We start from the raw sequence: 21,487 nt of genomic DNA on the forward strand, positions 1-21,487 counted from the left end.
TCATCTGAGCCGTCGCAATACACGGAGATTAACCCACCAGAAAGTAACGAAAACCAGTATACTGTACAAAAGAGTAAGCTGTCTTCTGATGTCTATTCTGGCACGCCACTCTCATCCCCTCAACCCGCAACCGTATCAGAATATGCAATCGTTGACCCTCGGGAGCCTTCTGGTGCTGAGTATTCATACGTGGATGCGTCTGAACTCCGACGTAAAGACAACGATGACAACAATGGATATTCGAAGCTTCAGCTGAAACCTAAATTGGCAGGTGGCGATAATGAATATGATCACTTGAGCCATTAGCGTTTGAGCGTTTGGGCAGGGCTTTTGTGGTGAAAGTATTGAACATGGACATGTTCTGTTCTTTTAACAATCGGGGCAGATATAACATTGGGCTATTTCAGAAAATAACTGCACAACCCCTATAGAGGAGTAAATTTCTGATAAAAGAAAATAATGTCTGGATTTCCAGGTTTGCTTCCTAAAGAGACTGGAATTCCAGTTGCCAATGTTATTTTCAACAACTCTTCCTATACCTTTGTGCAGGAGCCAAGCGTTGTTAATCGATGATGAATCCACACTTTTCCTAGTTAACGCGTATGCATTACGCATGAGCGAGTAAAATTCGTCATGTCTGGAACATATGCGTAAACATGAACTCTCTTATGTTGGCGGTAGCAGCTAAATATTACCGCTTTATTCTTTAGTTTTATTGCTGATATCAACAAACGGACATTCCCAATGAAAGAATCATGTAAATTAGACATCTTGAGTTTATTTCGTTATTGTCCGGCGCGTCTGAGTGGTTTACTTCGCTACTTAAACCACTCAGGCGACGCGGACGCGTCGTTGTTAATCGGTGATGAACAACAGTGAAACATGATTGAATCCCTAAATTAAAAGCTTGGAAATGCAATAATATGTCTAAAAATCTTGGAATTGTTCGGAATGAGCTCCTCAAATTTAGGATTTTCGATAGTGAACTACTTTTTACTGATTTTTATCGTATTCAGACACCTTGAAAGTCTGGATTTCCAGCAATCATAACTGTCAATCCGAACTCCTCTATAGTGGTTGTGCATCCATTTTATTACTATTATTATTATGTATTTATTTATTTAGACCATGCAAGAAAAGTATCTATATTTATATGTATAAAAAATCTCAAATAATGAAAGATATCATTCTTGAAATTCATGCAGAAATCTGTGGCCATGGACCACATGGTTTCCGTTACTATTGGATGCAGTTTTTGTACTCGTTGACTTTCCAAGTGCCTAGACACTCTAAACCATAAGCATCTTTGATCTCGTTTAAAGGAAGGTGACCTGATATATTTGGAAAATCACATTCTTTAAATCTTACGTATAACATAAAATGTCATCCCTTTCCAGCACTCATGCAAAAAGAACATGTAAATGTTTTTTGTAAATGTGATTAATTCCTAATGGAATTACCGACATTTATACAGCGTGATATTGGTAGTCTACATTGTTTTTATTAATGATAATCATCATGATCATGTAATATATTGATTTCAAGTGAAAGGCCCTATTTTTATCATTAACATATTGAAATTAGAAGTTCCAACTCAGTGTATTTCCGAAGATATCATCAAAAAACTGCCTGACTTTTTTTTTAGTCTTGACTATGGTATACTATATTTGAGACTAATCCGGCAGTCTTTTGATGATTTCTTCGGAAATATACCGATTTGGAAAGCCAAATTTCAATATGTTTATGAGAAAAATATGAGCTTTCATCTGATAGCAAAATCAGCATTTTAATGAGGTAAAGTGGGGGATGAGATTGTCATCAGGTTACCCACCTTTAAATGTTCGTTATGAAATAAGTGGTCTTGCACTTACTTTGATAACACCATACCTATACAATCGCACTCAATCAGTTACCGTCGACAAAACTAAATTGGATTTTCATCAACTTTCTTGTGGAGTTCCACAAGGCTTAGTTACTAGACTCATGATGTTCACTCCTCCCCAGGATATCATATAATTGAAATGGTTAATACAGACGACTGAGACGACGCACAATTGTAACCAGGTGTAACCACAGATCCTGGAAAGTGGTGTAACGTAACTTTTAACACTGAAGGTCGTCTGTCAGCTATATCAAAAATGAACATGATGAAGCTTGCTGTAAATACAGGCTATATCAAAATGATTGGTACCCAATACTTTCCACCGATAATTATCAAGACAACCATATCAAAATAGAACATAAGATTGACCCCATTTGTCGGTAAATGTTTATATAAATGGTCACACAATGATAAATTGTGACCTTTTCGAGAGGATCCAATGTTACATTTGGAAGAAGTAGGCCTTTTAATAAACATTAAAACTGATGGGTACCAATCATTTTGATATATCCTGTTTATAAAGTCATGGATCGTTTCAAATATGCTTGCTTTAGCCTAAATGATGCAAAAACTGAGTTCCTTCTTTTTCACTATAAATTTAAAAAAATGACTCTCTCAAGATTTTCGATTACAATGAATTGATCAATCATTATCTTCTGCTAACAATGCAATCGAAGTGCTTATATGGATTAAACACTGTTTTTAAATGGCAAATCACATCAAATATATCTAAAAAATGCGAAAATTTGTTGCGACCTGGATGAAGATACGCCTCATTAGTTCCAGGCTTGATTCGAGTAAATCATTACTTTATTGGTTTCTATCCGCAAATCGGCGACTTTAACGTCAGTCAACAATTTTTATGGCTCCAGAAAATATCAATATGCAGCGCCATATCTTTCATGTCTTTGGATCCACATTCATCTTTTCAAGTCCTTGAAGACATTCACCAGGACTGTACAAAGTAAATTGTTATTTGTAAATTCATACAACAAGTCGAATAAAAATCCACTTACATGCAGACGTTTCGAAAACGGTTAGAACTTTCTCTATTGATGCTTTTGTTGCAATAACGATCTGTATAAACTGTTTATTATATGCATGTAAGTGGATTTTTATTGGACTAGTTATATGACTTTATAAATAACAATATATTTAAGTCATTACCAAAGACTCATTTATTTACAAAATAGCTTAACATTTATTTATTATGATGATCTGTAGTTTTTTGCTTGTTTGAATGGTATATTTTGTATGTTTAATGTATTTGAATTGCGCTTTGGGGCTTGTGCATATTGTACATTATAAATTACTCACATGCTAGCCCCCAAATTGCGCTAGTGAAAATTGGGCTAGTGAAAAGTATGCGTGCAAAGGTGATGAGGATGAGAGGGTGAAAGAGGAATATATTAAATATTGAATTGGTCAATTAATAGTTATTATACTTAGTTGATAATTGACAATATGAATATCAATTACGTATATTTTAATTATTATCTCCTCCATATGGACAATGTACTTCCTGTGCTGATGAGTAATGGTTACACAAAATAAATTTGGTTCATTCTACTTCGGGGTACAATGAATCTTGGACATTGGTTTTTAAATCGTCCTATTCATCTGTATTAATTAAAGATCTTGTATTTAGAATGTTAATAGGTTTTTAAGGAGAAAGCTTGCCATTTGTAATTGAAATATTTTTATGTTATATATTTGCTTTGATATATTTGTAGCTTACTTTCATATTATATCATTATATTGCTTGCCTATATTTTGTGGTTCTGTAACTGTAATTTACTTTTTATTGCTTGCCTGCTTTGTAAAACCATCACGTTTGAGTTTCAGTCTTTCGCCTTGTTTTGCTCTCCTTCTGAATGTATTCTTAGGCGTGTTGGTTCTTTTAATGTTTTTATGCTTGCATATTTTGTTGTAAAGCGCATTGAGGCTCTTCGTAATAAATAATGCGCTATATTAAGTGTTTGTTTATTATTATTATTATTATTATATTATGGTATGTGATTGACAATGACGAGAGTCGTGAGAAGCTATGATTGTGAAACAATGGAGAGATATGTGAAGGTATCATCTGATAAACTGAATGCTGATTGGTTAAGAAAGTTTGGTGTAAGCGATCTTCAGAGTTAGAGGGTGATGAATTGTATTATTTAATTTAGCTAGACTGATGATGGCATTGACGAGTAAAGAAGTGGTAGTCTACGGTAATAGATTCCGATAAATCTAAAGCTTGTAATAATTTATAAATGCGTAGACGTAGAGACAATGGTAATTATTATTATCTATAATTATTATCTATGATCAATTTCTAGCTCAGAGTCTTTCTAACTAATGCAATAAATGTTACCCTAATTGTGTTGTATTTTGATATCGTACATTGCAAAAATAAAAATAAAAGAAGCATAAATCCTTGCATATGAAACTAATATCGTGGTATTTATGTAGGGGTGTGTTTACAAAGTGTTGCGTTTTTTCACACAATTATAGAGCTAATTGCTTCGCGCATGCCCTAATAAAATATTGTGGAGAAATAGCTGATAACCTGGCGTTCAAATGAGTAAAGATAATTAAAACAAATCATGAGAATAAATAAGTTAATCACAAAAGGGAATAAAAATAAAAACAACCCACAGCTTTACCGAAGATACCAACATTTGAGCGCCAAATGTAATAAACTATCTGCACTGTCGCCCTCTATTTTAAATATAGCCATTTTGTAAACCCAGTCCTCGGGACCCAGTTTCGCTCTTATCCGGGGCTTTTTTGTGCATATCAGCTTAGTTACTTTAACAGGAAATGTATTAATTTTGTAAAGGCGGCATCACAAAGGACCTCAGTATCATGAGGCCACACTTCTTTCCACCAGGAATAAGGTGAAAGTGAGACGAATAAATCGCACCACATTCAATATTATTTAGAGTCAAGTAAAAAGAGAGGGCAGTAGTATTTTAACTGCTGCATGAATTTAGAAATGTGTATGTGACTCAATAGTGAACAAACTGAGACTGGGTTATCTTGTCATGATCAACTCCTGAAAACTCATATGGTAAAAACCAAAGATCTTAATCAAATGATACACATCTCTAATTCTTGGTAGATGTGTTTGTTTGAATTTTTTGAAACACATTGTAGAAGCATGTGGTATTTGACAAAACCAGGTTAACACCAGGTTGAACTACGTGCTTTCCTGTTTGCTTCCTATATTTGTTTGAAACCAGTAACCCGGATATATATTCGTATTGCAGTTGTGTGATTACCTATTTTTATATTGTCTGCAAGTTTTGTTTTAGATTCACTTTGAAGATAATTAGGCAGTTACCTGGAATTTTTAGAATGCAAAATTTGGAAACTGATCATGACGTGTGAAAACTGGTTTGCACCATACCGGTATAAAATATGCGTAGGAACACTGTAAAGTTACTTTCTTTCCTACTTGTATGTACAGTAAGTGTAAAACTTACACTAGGAAAAAGGAATCGAATTTCCTTTTTAACGAAGAATTAGATCCTAACACAGTTCTAAACGTGTTTTTTATTTTACTGTATCATTGGCATTGGGATGCTTAATACGACCATGTTCGCACAGAGGATATTGTTCTTCGTCGTCTTTGTCTATGTGGAATATGAAGCTTCTTCAATACAAGAAAGCCGATGGTATTTAAATTTTCATTGTTTTTGATAAACGGATATTATAGATTTATTGCAATCAGTGTTCGATTATATTGTCTTGGGTGTCTATTAACCATTTCCATAGGTAATTTTATGAAAAATAGGGACCAATATATATAAGCATTTTCCGAAAATAAAGACCCATATATAAGGATTGTTTCAAAATAGGGAACCATTTCTAAGGATTCGAGCTATAGCAACGCAGAAAATTTTTAAAAGGAGACCAGTGTCTAAAGAATTTTGATTTCAAATCATAGACTCATGTCTAAGAATTTCTCGTGAAAAACCTACTTACTTTAGTAGCACATACCCGTATATTGAGTACCCCAGGGGATACTGTACACAAAACCTAAAATAAAAAAGTGACGTCTCACTCAACATTTCTTGTAAAATAAAAAAGATAACACTGCAAGACACCATACTTATTATGATACTGGATTGTGTGCATATCAAAGTAAAAATAACTATAACAATAACTGATACTGAAGACCAGACCTAATTACAGACTTCACATTTAGTATTTTTTCGCAAAATTCCAAGACTGGTCTGGAAGGGGTAAGCATTAACCGCACGGGCTAAATATTGATTGGGGTGTGTCGGGAGATGGTGTAAAAGAATTGTTTGATAGAAAATGTGCTTCCCATGAGTTTACATTATGGCGCTAATAATGTAATGAATTAGCTTAAAATGGTGGATTTAAGGAGACTTAAGGGATCTGGAATGAGCGTTTTGAGCGTTTCGACAGTATTTTTGTGGGACATGAGAGCACCTCAGATGTATCGAATTACATTTCTGATATCAAATAATTTTCATTTTTGAAATTCACGATATAATACAAATTTTATGACAAATTATTAAAATTTGATATTTTTCAAATTTTTGATATATAACAGTCCTCGAAGTAAACTTTATAAATCTAATGATATATTCTTAAAATGTATGTGGCTGGGAGGAAAAGCCGACGATCAATTGAAAATGTTGACCTTTCATATTGAAGACATGGATTTTTCCCCAAAAGACCTAATTTTTTTTGGTGTTTTGGGAATATGAAAGGTCAAAATTTTCAATTGATCGTCGGCTTTTCATCCCACCTACATACACTTTAAGTATAAATCATCAGATTTATAAAGTTTACTTCGAGTACTGTTAAATATCAAAATATCAATTTTTAATGATTTGCCATAAAATGTGTATTACATTGCGAATTTCAAAAATCAAAATTATTTGATATCAGAAGGACATTCTTCGTATCCAGAATGCAATTTGATATGTCTGATGTGCTCTAATGTCCCACAATAAATACTGTCCAAACGTTCATACCCCTTCCTTAAGTTTTGTGGGGTAAAATTTTAGCAAGATTATTTGATAGAACTTATAAAGTCAGTGAAATGTGGTATAACAATTTTGAATTTTGCACCACACTTTGAATGTTGTATCATAAATATATATAAAATTGTGTGGTGTGGGGGGTCAAATTGCCCTATAATAGGGCTAATTTTGAACTCTGATTGCAGTCGTTTTTTATAGATACTATAAAACATGCATGACACATTTTTTTTATCATATAACATTTTTTCTTATTCCATTTTATTTCAGTACCTGTGATACAAGAGGTAGGATACATTTTACATATCTAAAATATAGAAAATTTGTGATTAAAGTATACAATGTATTACACAATAACATGTAGAAAATAACAATATACCTCACACATGAGTGGATCATATACGTGACTTTAAAAAGTGAGCCCCCATAATTCTAAACACATCAACGAATCCATTTGGATCAGGAGATAAGAAGAGGATTCAACATCATGAATAGGGACGAGAGCCCCACTTCTAAAGTCACGTATACGATATGACTGGAAATACACCCTCTGCAGTCGGGAGCCGGCAAACCGGAAGTGAGGATCAACCATCGTAATACGCGGATTTAGGGTTTCTCTACCGGAAGTCAATTTGTGCCGAAATTCCTTCCCACAATGTAATAAGCGTTTTGCATAACAATACATACAGTTCGGAGGTTAATCACTATTCTTTGTTATGCAATACGCATATTGCATTGTGGGAAGGAATTTCGGCACAAATTGACTTCCGGTAGAGAAACCCTAAATCCGCGTATTCCGAAGATGTCGATCGACTATAATTCCTCAATCGTGAGTAAAATTCTGGTTTTGTGCAGAAGAAAATTATTTCATTAATGTTTCAAGCAGCTGGTGCATCAGAAAATAATATATGCTTGCGTGTGTGGTATTTGTGCATGGCACAGTGTCATCGCCCCGATATCTTCATGGCATAAATCGCCTGGTAGGTTGAATCCACAGCCACGCATGGCCATTTTGTTCCGACCTGTTTAATAGTTTTGAGACGCATAATGAGCCGAGGGACATCCGACTAAGGCTACTGACAATAGCCTGGTAATTGACCTCTCTGTGTGTGAGTGAGCATGTATAGCAAGTGAGTGCAGCTAGCCTACGCTGCGCTATAGTTCGGCACATATAAAATCAGAATTGTTGTCAGTTTTTGAGCTCAATACGCACGCTTCTTTCTCAATACGCAAGCTAACGACTATCATATCCTTTCAACACATATGTTCAAGTGCAAGGAAAAAAATATGGCTTCTCAAGAATAAAAAAATTACGGGAGATGTTCATCATTTTCTACCCCGATAGCCAAATATTTATCGTCTGTATATCAAATCGTGCATAGCACATTCACGTGTATTGATCCCGTATATTCATTTTAGTGTCTCTGCTGTACAATGTAATTATTAACCAGGCGATGTCGGGTTCAACTTGTATAATTCCAGTGTCAGTTTCCAACTGAACAAATCATTACTTCCCAGATGGTTGATTTTGACATCACAGAAATCCATGTAAAGATTTGGAAAGAAAGGGGCACTTCGTAATCCACATTCCGTATGGAAAGGTTTCTATACAAAAACGATTCTCTTATAAACCATCATGCGCACAGGTTCCACCTCAATACACCTGAACACACATTTTTGTCCAAGCTCTCAAGCAAGCAGTGAATTGTCTCCGCACAGTCCTTGATTACACTACACGGTTGAGTGCACAGCAATTTAAGAGCTGTGGAGCTTCTAGCTGAAAAATGGGCATCTTTTATTGTTTTTTGTCGAAACCGCAAGTGTTCCCTTCATCCAATCAGATTTTTTTTTATATCAAACGAAAGCTAACACTTCCTCCTAAAAACACTTTTCGTCACTAGGTCAACAGATAACGCAATTCAATGTTATAGCAAGGCGAATGTGGAAAATCTGTTGAAAACTACCTATCCAAGCATATTTTTTGACCAAAATGTCAAAACTTCAAGTGTTCCTTACAATATTGTTCAAATTTTATGTCATTAAATAAAAAAGCACACTGATATTGTCCATATACTAGGGCCTAAATTGCAAATCTTGTGCAAAAAATTACTATTTTTGCCTGTTTTGTCATACGGTTGTAAATTCAATGAACTATGACTTTGCTAAAGAGCGCTTACAAATTGATATGATTCGTAACCCTCAACCGATCGATACCTTGCCTCACTTTGTATATAGATCGCAAACCAACGGAATTCACATAGAATTGCGTTGCTAATATAAAAAACCCGTGAATTTAGTGCCAGCCCCCTGGTATTGCCCTGCACATATTTTTTAATAAATATATTAGCCTGCAGGCTGCACTCATCTCCTGTGTATGTGCAGGTGCCAATGATCTCGATATTTCAACTAATAAGCCCGTAAAATCGTTCACTTAGCGACGGAGTCACACAAAATGTATTTATTTTTGAATATATTTTTTACTTCCAAAAAGGGGACCAGTTACTAGTTGTGATGTGAAATACATATTAACCTATTTAATTGTATTGATATAGATGTAAGCTGCAGTGAAATATCTCCGCCATCCAAAATGGACAAGCGTAAGGATTGCAAGCCGAAGAGAGACTGTGATGGTAGCTACTATTCCATATATCTTGACGGTACTAAAGTACCAGAATTGTGCTGGTGTGCGACCTTTTGTAAATGCGAAAAAGGGAAAGGCAAGAAAAAGGCAACAGAGCCCGATGGAATATCGTATTGCCACAGAAGGTAAGATGCAACTTTATGCGAAGTGATGTTTAGTCCAAAAGTGTCGGTTATAAAGTCATACATCACGACTTTTGTATGAATCAGAAGGGAGTGGCCCACTTTGAATAGGTTGTTGAGAAATTTTGGTACAAATTGATTTCCGGTGGAGAAACTCAAGATCCACATTACATTAGATTGTTGATGATGTGTAATAAGCTGAGTGAATGCAACGGAACGACTGGATACAGGCTGTTTCAAAATGTTGTGTCCTCATACGTTTGTTTTGTTTTTGAAAAGCTCACCTATTCCAAATGCACCATTGGATCCACTTGGAATTTATACTTTATTAAGGTCTTTTCATTTTAAGTAGATCAAATGGTGCGTTTAGAAGATGCGGGCCTTTCAAAAACACCAAAAACAGACAGAGATCGGCTGAAAAACAATTATTTTGATACAGCTTGTATAAAACATATGTTACATTTATAGAATTGAACATGGCACCTGTCTAATAAAAACCGACATTAACGACCAAATTTAATATATCAAGCTACTTTTTCGTCATACGTATTGATAACATGATTCCATGCATTTACTTTTGTTTAGTTGAAACAATTAATATATAAGTATATATTTTTTCTCGATTATCAGAAAATAACTCAATTTGCATAACAGTAGTTTAAACGACAGGTCTGTTGTTTTACTCCCTGACTTTACTTCAGAATCGCAACTTCTGCTGAACCAAAAGTGACTTCCATGACATCAACTGAAAGTCAACCTTCTGCCATTGCAACAACTACAGTTCCAGCCGAACCAAAAGTGACGTCCATGACATCAACTGAAAGTCAACCTACAGCCATTGCACCAACTACAGTTGCAGCCGATTTAAAAACATCTCCTTTCATTACAACACGTTCGAATGTGATCACCATAAGAAGTAAAACAACAACTACAGTACTAACTACATTAACAAGTTACGGATTTTTTCCTTCGCCAACGAGTAATTTGGAAGATATAACCCCTTCGTTTCTTTCATCAAAGAAAAGGAATATAGGGCTTGTCGCTGGACTCACGTGCGGAGCAGTTGTCACCATATTATTGACAATTGGGATCGCCGTATTCTGGAAGAAAAAAGGACAACAATATTATTCTAGGTATGTCGTACATGCGAATGTGGTATTACAAAGTAGGGCTCTACCAATAGTGTAGCCGCTACTTTTTAGAGGGGGAGACAAAAGGGGGCCAAGGCAATTTCAAAGGGCCAAAATGTGACAAAAATGGTTAAAAATGGGCTAAAACACAAAAAGATCTACACATCTGAAATATCAGTGCGGTCAACATCCCAGGGGGGACAAGACTTCTCACAGGCCCCCTGGGTATGCCACTGTGTCCTACTCACATATTTATGTCATAACAAACGAAAACACATAATGTAACAATTGGATATAAAGTAAGTAACGATATTTGTTTTGTTTCAGGAAAATGAGCGTTGGGATTTACACAGTACCCGATGGGCAAGTCCACGAGTCAACTCAAGGTACGTATACGAACATCAAAATGTATCCCCCCTGAATCTTACACCAAAACTGTAAATTTATAGTTTAATTTTAGATTTCAGAGACAGGGGCCATTTAGCTTCAGAAAATCGCATTTCAAATGTCGAGACGTACTTCTAAACTTAAGTATTGGGCTATTCCAGTTGAAATCCCCACCCCATAAGGAAGACACGGCCTTTTAAAATCCGCACTGGGAGTGTTAGTTTCAATTTGGGTTACCAGGTTGGATAACTGGAATAGCCCATTATACATCTTTATCATACACTCCTACATACATATCAAAGCAGACAATCAGAAAAACGATTAGAAAAGTACGCGGAGTGCATTGATTGTGCATAATGGCACCCCATGTACTACTCACAAGATCCTGAATCACGCTTGAACCCCCTTAAACAAAGAAAGACTGGCATATTTACACTTTTTTACTTTAATTATTTTAATCATAAAGGTGCTGCACCAGTGACCAATAGTGCGTATGAATTAGACATTGCACTCGTAAGCACTCCATCATCTGAACCGTCACCATACACAGACCTCAACCTGGCTGAAAGTCAAGATGACGGATATGTACAAAAGAGTGAACTCTCCCCTAATCTTTACTCCCGCACACCACTTCCATCCCCTCAAGCCGTAAGCACATCAGAATATGCCATTGTCGACCCTCGGCCCGAGCCTTCTGGTGCTGAGTATTCATACGTAGATGCGTCTGAACTTAGACGCAAAGACAACGGCGATGAATGCGCTAAGCTGACACCTAAATTAGCAGTTGGAAATATGGATTATGCCATCGTCGACTATAACAACGACGTCGACGACAACGACGACGACGAACATTCTCAGCTGAGACCTAAATTTGTGCTTGAGGATGAGGCTCCTGCCGGTATTGTGTATTCATACGTAGATACATCTGAACTCATACGTAAAGACAACGACGACGACGAATATTACGACAACAGCGATGAATGCGCGCAGCTGACACCTAAATTGGCGGTTGGAAATGTGGACTTTGCCATCGTTGACACTCAGGAGCCTTCTTCTAGTTTTGAGTATTCAGAAGTGAATGCATCTGGATTCCGACGTAAATACAACGATGACCAATACTCTAAGCTTCAACTGACGGTTGGAAATGTGGACTATGACCACTTGAGTCACTAGGTATTATCTTTTGTGGTGAACATGAACTCCAATTACCAACATATACGGACAACTTAAAAATAGCACTGTAGGGACTAATATAAATTGCACAGAAAATTATGCTGAACTGACAATGCAAGACCGTAAAAACTACTTGTACTAAATTTAGCATTGTATTGTAATGCATGCGAGAGAGAAAGGTTTACACTGAACATTAGATTTTAAATTTTTACTCGGCTACATAGCGGTTTGAAATCCAGTGGAAATGAAATCAAAAACGAAACAAAACAAAATACTTCAAACTGAAACTGCATTTGTTGAACAAATCTCCAATCTCATAGTTGACCTAGATTTGATGACCTCAAATCTAATATGAATTCTGTTTCAACATAATAAAAATAAATCAGAAAGAAAGAATGAAAGCCCAAATCCTATTGACCTATTCATCTATTTAAGTAACTATTGCTTTAAAAGTCGAGCGTATTCTAAACAACAATAGTATTAACCAACTAGTAGTTTAAAGTGTTAAACAAGTAGTTGTTTAAAACATTAAAGCATTTATTGGTTAAAGGTTAAAGGTACAATTGTACAAAGTTATAAACAGTGGCAAAGTTTAAGGCTTTTAACCAATAATCAGAAGATAGGGCCGCGTAACCAGTGCGTGTTTAAGTTTGTTTAAAAGATTGGGTAAGGATTTTTATATCGAGAAAATAAGAATGTAATTCCAGATGAACATATTTATAATTATTGTTGTTATTCTTATTTATCAAAATGAACAAAAAAATAACAGGAGCTGTTTTACTGTGCAACTACATAACATATTCTGTCGTGATTAAAATACCAGGGTACCCCAAAAATAGAAGTTTCAGACGACACAGTTCTTTCATGGACACCTTGTTTTGTTATGTATATTTGTTTTTTGTCTAGTAAATGAAACGACACTTTTCAAATTGTTGTTGTTATGTATGTTACCATGAGCGTTCAAATAACCTTGTAGAACTGCTTTTATGACGGAACTACTCGGAAGTAATTGGTGCTTGCCACCAGAGCATTATTCAGACCGCAAAAGTTCACACATACAGTATGCACAGGAAATAAATTACCACTGTTTTAAAACATAATCTCACAACCTAAGTGACGGTAGATTCCTAAAATCAAGGTAATTATAATAAATTATACGCTTTAATTTGAGATATCAACCATTACAAATGATGAAGAAGCCACCAAATTATGAAATAAAACCGATGGAAGGTATACATTTTCAATTTGAATTTTTACTGTAGCAGGACCCATTGATGGCAAACCCAGCCCACTTTTTTCTCGAACCACTTTTTTCTTGTTTCTTTTTTGTCTTTTGTCACGTGACCAATCAGATGTCTGATGAAGTTCGGAGTTACCGGACGCAGTCTTAAAGCTGCAATGACCAATCTATGGTACCTTAATTGTTGTAGCGTATAATAAATTTCAGTGCCGCAGCTGAAATACGTGGTTTTGGTTCATTGACAGTCTTAGGTCATATTATTGCTTACAAAGTCATCATTTAAAATAGCACTCAGTTAATTAAACAATTCTTTTATGTTCAAGCTAACATGCATTTTTGTTGTTGCATTTGATCAAGTGTGGCTCATGGTGTCCCTGAGCGTAATAAAAGTGTAGGCCTACTTCTTGTACTAAATCATTTCCTTAATATACGTCGTAACTTAGAAAGTGTGTGCACTTTAATGTGAGCTAATAAAATACAAGTCAACAATATACATGACATACTGCTAAGTAAAATTACTTATCTAAATGAATGAAATAATCTTTGAGGCCCATGATCATCTTACTGAAATGAATAATCAGAAACTCCACACCTTATTTGTATTTTATTGGTATTTAGAACACCTGGCAGAAGGTTACAATGACACGACAATCTACTGAAGAATTATAATCATCGAACCTTTATCCTTAATTCCACCATGCACTTGCCATGCCACCCAATTGAACGCTTGAACTCTGTCTTAAGTTCCGATATGTGTACGTGAAAATAATAATATTGCAGGCGGAAGTGCCCTCGCATGGCGCATTGTGGGATATCATATAATGGACAATTGATTATGAGATAATAAACGGAAAGCATTGGTCATTGTTTATCTTTCTCGTTTGGTTTGTCGGTTAACTGCTTAGTAATAATTAGTTGAAACGTGTACTGGAACCAGCACTGCCTTACTGTTCTCGCCTGTTTTATTCAATGATGACCGCCTTAGTTCCTGTGGGCAATGACCCATTTTACATCGTCAGGATTATTCTTTCGATGCTAACATTTCTCTTTCCAATATCTGCTTTGGAAACCTGGTAAGTAATAAAGCAGTCCTTATTATAGTTTACATATTTTAAATCACACTTGCTTTTATATTGTTATAACCCAAGGTCTTAAAAATAATTTTTCTTCTTAACTATTTTGTTTACTCTGTGTGTACAAATCCTTTAAAATTGTTTGATATGACTGTATACACGGCGTTCCTGAAATAACAGCTGTACCGTCGGGGACCTTATTTTTTAAAGGTATTTTCATGGGCGAATCAAACTTTTACGAAAATACCGAAAAAACTTTGTAGTAGTGGTACATGGCGTTTGAGTTGTGGATGTCACAGAAAGCGTATTAACTTGTGGCACCCATGGTTTAAAAACAACATAGTCTGCATTAAAGATATTTGATAGCCATGCTCAAATACTTTTGTCTTGAATTAACTATAAATGCACAAAGAAAATTGAAAGCAGTCACTAAAAGTATGGCCTAATTGTTACGGTACTCGCCTTCAAATCCCGGCGGTGGTAAGTTGCTGGGGTATGAACGTGAAATAAATGTTTAAATTTAATTGGCTATATCTGTAGACTTCCGCTTCCCTCCATGGTCCATTTAGATTAGGTGAATAAACTTGAGAAGTACTCAGTCCTTAAGCCGTTGGTCCCGTGTATAGAGTGTAACTCCTGCATATGTATACCACAGTCAGTTTTGAAAAGAGTAGGGTATTTCCCCCTGCAACATCTTGCTACAGAGTCATGTTAAACATCAAGCGTGTGGATAGGATTCCAAATGAAAATATCTACAATCTGACCAACTGGTTGCCAGATTCAAGATTCATCAACTCAAATTCCTTGGCCATATACTGCGTCTTGAAGACGACGAGCCTGTGAAAGAATATGCCCTTTATATTCCACCATACGGGAAGAGGAAACCGGGACTGCTGCGCACACTGTACTTACAGTATGTCAAGCACCTCCTGGGAGATACTGAAGGGATGCTGCAGCCAAACAAAATGATTTCGCTTGCCCAAGATCGCAATAGTTGGAAAAAGCTTGTAGTCTGCTCCGCAGCCGACTGATGATGATGATGATCATCATCATGATAATGATGATCATGATTTTTCCCCCGGCCGTTCAAATCTGTCCCACTTTGTTCTTGGGGAGCCAATAGATTAATATTCCTATATGGGTCCCTACTACTAAGTTGTAATATATTGAACAAATAATTTGCACCTTTGAATGCATTTATCGTGTAAATCAACGATTTCGTGGTTTATGATTTTTTTTCATTTTTATTTATTTCTATAGCGACTGTTCCTGTCTCACGGATCGCACCAATATGGAGATAGCATTTGGTAAGAAAAAGCGGGATTAGTGCAAAAAGTCATCTTTGCATTTGGCTGGCTATAGGCTGCTCATTATGCCGTCGTATTGTGACTTCAAAAGCGGCCGTTTCCAGGTCAACTGGTTTGCGCTATCTCTGTTCGGTACCACGATCAAAATGATCACAACACAAAGTCAATGGACTTGTAACAGGAAAGCAAACCAAGCGTTGACCATGACGTTTGCACTATGTCGGCGGTATTTGCGAGTAGTATATACGCCTGTAGGGACGTCGCCACTTCCGGTTACGGGTCAAAGGTCAAACCAGGTTAAAGGTCAAAGGTCACTTCCGGATCATGGGTCATGAGGTCAACCGGAAGTGTTCAAAGGTCAACCGGAAGTGGGCAAGGGTCAACCGGAAGTGCGGCCATTTTAATAAAGGTCAACCGGAAATTCCGCCATTTTGAAAAGGTCAACCGGAAATACCGCCATTTTGAAAAGGTCAACCGGAAATACCGCCAATTTGAATCGAGAAAAAAATCCAAAAAAGAAATTTCAAAAAAAATTTCAAAAAAGAAAATAAAAAAAAAAAAAATTCAAAAAAATGTAAAAAAAAAATTTCACAAAAAATTTTCAAAAAAAAATTTCAAAAAATTTTCTAAAAAAATAAATTTCCAAAAAAAAAAATTAACAAAATTTTTAAAAAAAATCAAAAAATGTTCGAAAAAATGAGCGAATGTAAATAAAATACCGCAATTTTGAATCGAGAAATGTTATTTTACCAGCGTTCATATTTAGGGATGTTGATATTTAGGGACGTTAATATTTTGGGGTGGTGAAATGAGCGAATGAGCAGTGAAATGAGCGAATGAGCAGTGAAATGAGCGAATGAGCAGTGAAATGAGCAAATGAGCAGTGAAATGAGTCAATGAGCAGGAAATGAGCATGGACATGAGTCAATGAGCATGTAAAATGAAATAAACAAACGTAAGATTCTATCTTCTTTTTAAACTTTTAATAGCAACTTCCAGAAAAGAGCGGTCGATTAACAAGCTTTAATCATCGCTTTCCATCTCGTCATCCTCTTCGTCCTGTTGGAAAAGCCCGGCGAATTGAGATCGATGTTTAGCCAGCGTTATTTTCACCGCTTTGCCTACGTCCTTGCCTTTATCTGTCTTCTCTTCTATGTCGATCACGATATCCTGATGAGTTTCGTCATATTTCAAATGGACGTTATGTGTCAAAAATGTCCCGTAGCTGTCAAAAAAATCTCGTTTAACGGCCCATACAGTCTTCATATTAGCCTTTTCCCCGGCCAGGTCTTCAGCCATACCTTCGTTGACGTACTTTTCGTATTTTTGGGCCCTCATCTCGCGAGTAGCTACTCTGGCCCGTTTAAGCCATTCTCGATACGTGACATTATCCTCCAACTCCACGTCGCTATCTTCTCCGGATGCCGCGCTTCCCCGCTCGGAATCATCCGTCCCCGAATTTTCGGGTTCGGAATCGTCCGTCTCGGAGCGTTCCTCCTCTTCGCCGTGCATCGTTTTCACGTGTCTCCTCAAGTTGAATGATCGATCGAAATGTTTGTCGCACGCGTGACAAGAGTGGGTTTTGAACGCTGAAATAGAAGCCATGCATGCGTCGACTCGTCGAGAGTTGATCTCCAAATGACAAGAACGAGGTGAAACCTGCCTTTTTATAACCTGCTCATTGACTCATTTCGCTGCTCATTTGCTCATTTCACTGCTCTTTCGCTCATTGCACTGCTCACTGCTCGTCAAAGGTCACGAGGTCCTGTCCGGGTCTAAGGTCAACCGGAAATACAGCCATTTTGAAAAAGGTCAACCGGAAATGCCCCTCATTAATATTCAGATATGCTAATTAGCCACGCCCCCTCATTAATATTTATATATACAGTCAGTCGTGAGCACGGTCGCTAATGAGCTGAATCGGCTAGTTGTGAAATGAGGATCTCGAAGAATCTCATGGTTTCTCGCTCGCAATCCGTGTACAATAATTTAGACAAAAACACACTCAGCACTGGCTGACCTGAAAGATAAGGTATATACTGTCATCTGTTTTCTGAAAAACATTTCAAAATTGCTTCCAAATTGCTAAGGAGACATGTACATTTAATTCAGTGACAAAAAACGAGACCAAGTTTGCTTTATTTTTGTTGTTTTTGATCATTTAAATGACACTAACTTTTTGTTCAATTTTTCCAAATTGAAAACCTTAGGCGACATTCGTCTACCTCCCCTCCGATTTACCTAATCATGAAATTTTTTGACTTCATTTTCACGTAGTTGACATAATTCCGCTTCGTGTGGTATATTTATAGGTATGTGTTATTTAGATTAAGTGTCTAAATTGTTCTTCAAAAATGATGGAAAAATGCGAATTTTACCGAATTGCAGGCCTTTCTCGTGGTATTTTTTGCGTCACCTATCAATCAACATTCGGGTTGTACGCGCCCTAACACATACACCGCGCCGGCGCGCGGTTAACTTTGCGTGACGCTCGCGCTATGCAAGTGGTGTACAGTGTGATACGCGTTTAAGTTCGCCACAGCATAAATAAGTAAACAAAAGTTTTTAAAAAACCTGAATATTTTCAAAGCTCATTTCATCTTCGCCGATAACTGTCTACCTCCCGGGTGATTTACGTCAATTTGTACAACATTTTCGTGGCATTTGTGTACAAAACCGTTTCATCTTTCATATTTGTGATTTTTACGATTGTGCTATTTAAATTACAAATACAAAATTAAGTTTAAGTATGATGCTTTTTTCCCCAACTTTTTACTGAAATTGTTTAGTTCAAAACACACGTTTATTTTTCATCTAAATAATCTTTGATTTCCTTCTTTTTTTGTGACATGCAAGTTCACTAGTTTGGAATGCTAATTTGAGAGAGTGATAATTTGTCATGTTAAAATAAAGAAATTAGAGCTCTTCAAACAGGGAAATGTCATGGGCTGATTGTTCTCGAACCTCATTTTACCTTCCCAAAAAAGTGTCTACCTCCTGGTCGATTTACGCCAATTCGTACGGATTTTTCGAGGTATTTGTATTCAAAACCTTTGTATCGGTCAGATTTTTGAATTATACGAATGTGTTATTTCAATTACCGCAGAAAAATGGAATTTAATACTGTGTTTTTTCCGACATTTGTACTGAAATGTGCTAGTTCAAAACACACGCTATTTATTCATCCAAATAAACTTGGATCTACTTCTGTTTTCGCAACGTGCAAGTTCATTGGGTTGGCATGATAATTTGAAAGTTTCGTAATTTTTCGTGTTAAAACAAAGAAATGAGAGCTCTTCAAACAGAGGAATGTCATGAGCTAATTAGTATGCATAATTGGCCACGGAGCATTACGCGCACTGGTTGTTATGCATATTTACTTTCACACAGAGCAGCGTTTGAGCGTGCTCACGACTGACTGTATATGCATGAGCTAGCTGGCGAATATACAATTTCGCACAAAACGTTTATATGACTTTTATTGCATTAAGAAATCGATAAGAACGTTTGCACAGTATTTTTTGTGGGACTTGAGAGCACATCAGATACACCAAATGGCATTCTGAATACGAGGAATGTCATTCAAATTATTTTGAGTCGCGACCTAATACAAATTTTATTGCAAATTATTAAACAAATTTCAAATATTTTTGATACCAAAACAGTTCTCAAAATAAACTTTATAAATCTGATGCATGCTTTACGCGGGCATAAATTTATGCGTCGTAGCGCCCAGTCGCTACACCGCTTCCGAACTCGCAGTAGGCCTACGCTTATTAAAAACAATAACATCTTGACACTCCACATTTTGGTTTCTGAAGAGTGAGGTCTTGTTTCAAGACCTCACGAAATAGTTCTGTCAAACTGCAATGTAATTTTATTCCTTGTTTGTAATTATTAAATCTGATGATATGTACTTAACGTGTATGTAGCTGAGAGGAAAAGCCATCCATCATTTGAACATTTTGACAACCCCTTTAATTTGGCTATTAAACGTCCAATGTCTATATGATACCAATCGATAGCTATTGGTTTCCTCTTTTTATTGATACCAAAAAAGTAAAAACATTCTCCATTTGAAGTAACAATGATATTGAATCATACAAAATTTGGATTTTTGCGCATTATTTATCACTGAAAATTATAACAAACAAAAATACCATTATATACAGGGCGTAATAATATTGACAACGTTTACAATTTGAAAAATGACTGTAGATTAAAAGATATTTGGTCAAAATGCGATATTATAGCTGGACAAGTCAGTTTTTGAATTCTCTGAGGGTAAAATTATTTGTTTATTTCTCCTACCATTCAATGGTTTTAAATTACTGGAATTCCAACTGCCGGTAACTTTCCCATGGAATATGTCAAAAATGGTAATATACCGTAAAACGTGGTAAAAAGGGTCTTTATCGATTGCTCAGTGCCGGAAGTGGGTAAGTGCAATAGCTGCCCAGTGAACATTTGGCAATTTACACACAGTATATTGTACTCATCAATAATGAAAGACAGAGATAAAAAGAATTTATCGCGTATGTCACTGTCAATTACGATCCTTGATTGGTTTACACAGGTTAACACAGGTTAAATAGCGCGTAAAAGGAAGTTCAATTTATCTGGTGCCGATCGGACAAAAGGAATAGCAGAAAATGGCGAAAAATTACGTACTTTTACATGGCAAAAATCAACTTTTCTAGGCATTGTTGACATGGTGCCTTCGCGAAAGAAAGTTTCCTACTATAAAAACCTAACTTTTGAGATGGTTTGTATGTTTGAAGGTGCAAAATTAAAAATAAGGCGCCCGGTTATACCGCCGCGTTCAGCAAGTCATCATCACGACACTTGTAAACAAACCGTGCTCGAGTTTGATTGACAGATGACGTCAGACGCGATAAATTCTTTTTATCTCTGTCTTTCATTATACATTGCACATACACACTTCTGTCGATATTTGCCTGTACTATGTACATATTTGTAACAGTGTACCTACACTGATGCAATTGTAAATGTGGAATTATTATGATCTCGTTCGCTCAGGTATAGAAACCGACGACTGCGCAACGGCCTTTCTGACCACTCAGCCACCAGTTGACAACCGCTGCATGCAGGACATTATCCAGTGTGATAGGGAGGACTTATTTCCCATTGACATCAATGGACGCCCTGTTAAAGACGTTTGTGTTTGTACTGCCGTGGATGGTGTCTTCGATCATAAAGTTGCTTGTAACTGTGGTGGAATGGACGTTGAATACCGTGAAGATAGTTTCGATTGTGTGGACGCTGATGGGTAAGATACATATTTATATGTTAAGTCTAGTTATGGGAATTTTGTAGTTTAAATTTTGTTGTTGTTGCTATAATCGTGGTTTTTTAAAAAAAATTCTGCCCTAGCTGGATCAATGATTCTTTTTGTTCTAAGACTTTATTAAACGTATAGACCACTTGACATGTGACGTCACTGCTCCATTGTTCTTTGCCCTGCAGTGTGCGTGCGCATCGTAGTTTGCTCAGGGCATGTGT

The 21,487-nt window shown here is 36.4% G+C and overlaps 1 protein-coding gene and 1 long non-coding RNA gene across 2 annotated transcripts; both read left to right on the plus strand.

Annotated features, from left to right (window-relative positions):
• Positions 1-5,306: 5,306 nt before the first annotated feature.
• LOC140142716 (uncharacterized) lies at positions 5,307-13,273 on the plus strand. The gene is made up of 6 exons (XM_072164718.1): positions 5,307-5,550; positions 7,162-7,178; positions 9,444-9,657; positions 10,356-10,787; positions 11,112-11,170; positions 11,638-13,273. The coding sequence occupies exons 1-6, from the start codon at positions 5,456-5,458 to the stop codon at positions 12,342-12,344; spliced, it is 1,524 nt and encodes a 507-aa protein (XP_072020819.1). The 5' UTR covers positions 5,307-5,455; the 3' UTR covers positions 12,345-13,273.
• Positions 13,274-14,410: 1,137 nt separating this feature from the next.
• LOC140142560 (uncharacterized) lies at positions 14,411-21,241 on the plus strand. The gene is made up of 3 exons (XR_011857539.1): positions 14,411-14,657; positions 15,918-15,964; positions 21,005-21,241. It is a non-coding gene; the product is annotated as an uncharacterized lncRNA (long non-coding RNA).
• The last annotated feature ends 246 nt before the right edge of the window (positions 21,242-21,487 follow it).

This window comes from Amphiura filiformis, chromosome 20, assembly GCF_039555335.1.
Source record: "Amphiura filiformis chromosome 20, Afil_fr2py, whole genome shotgun sequence".
NCBI classification, from domain to species: Eukaryota; Metazoa; Echinodermata; class Ophiuroidea; order Amphilepidida; family Amphiuridae; genus Amphiura; species Amphiura filiformis.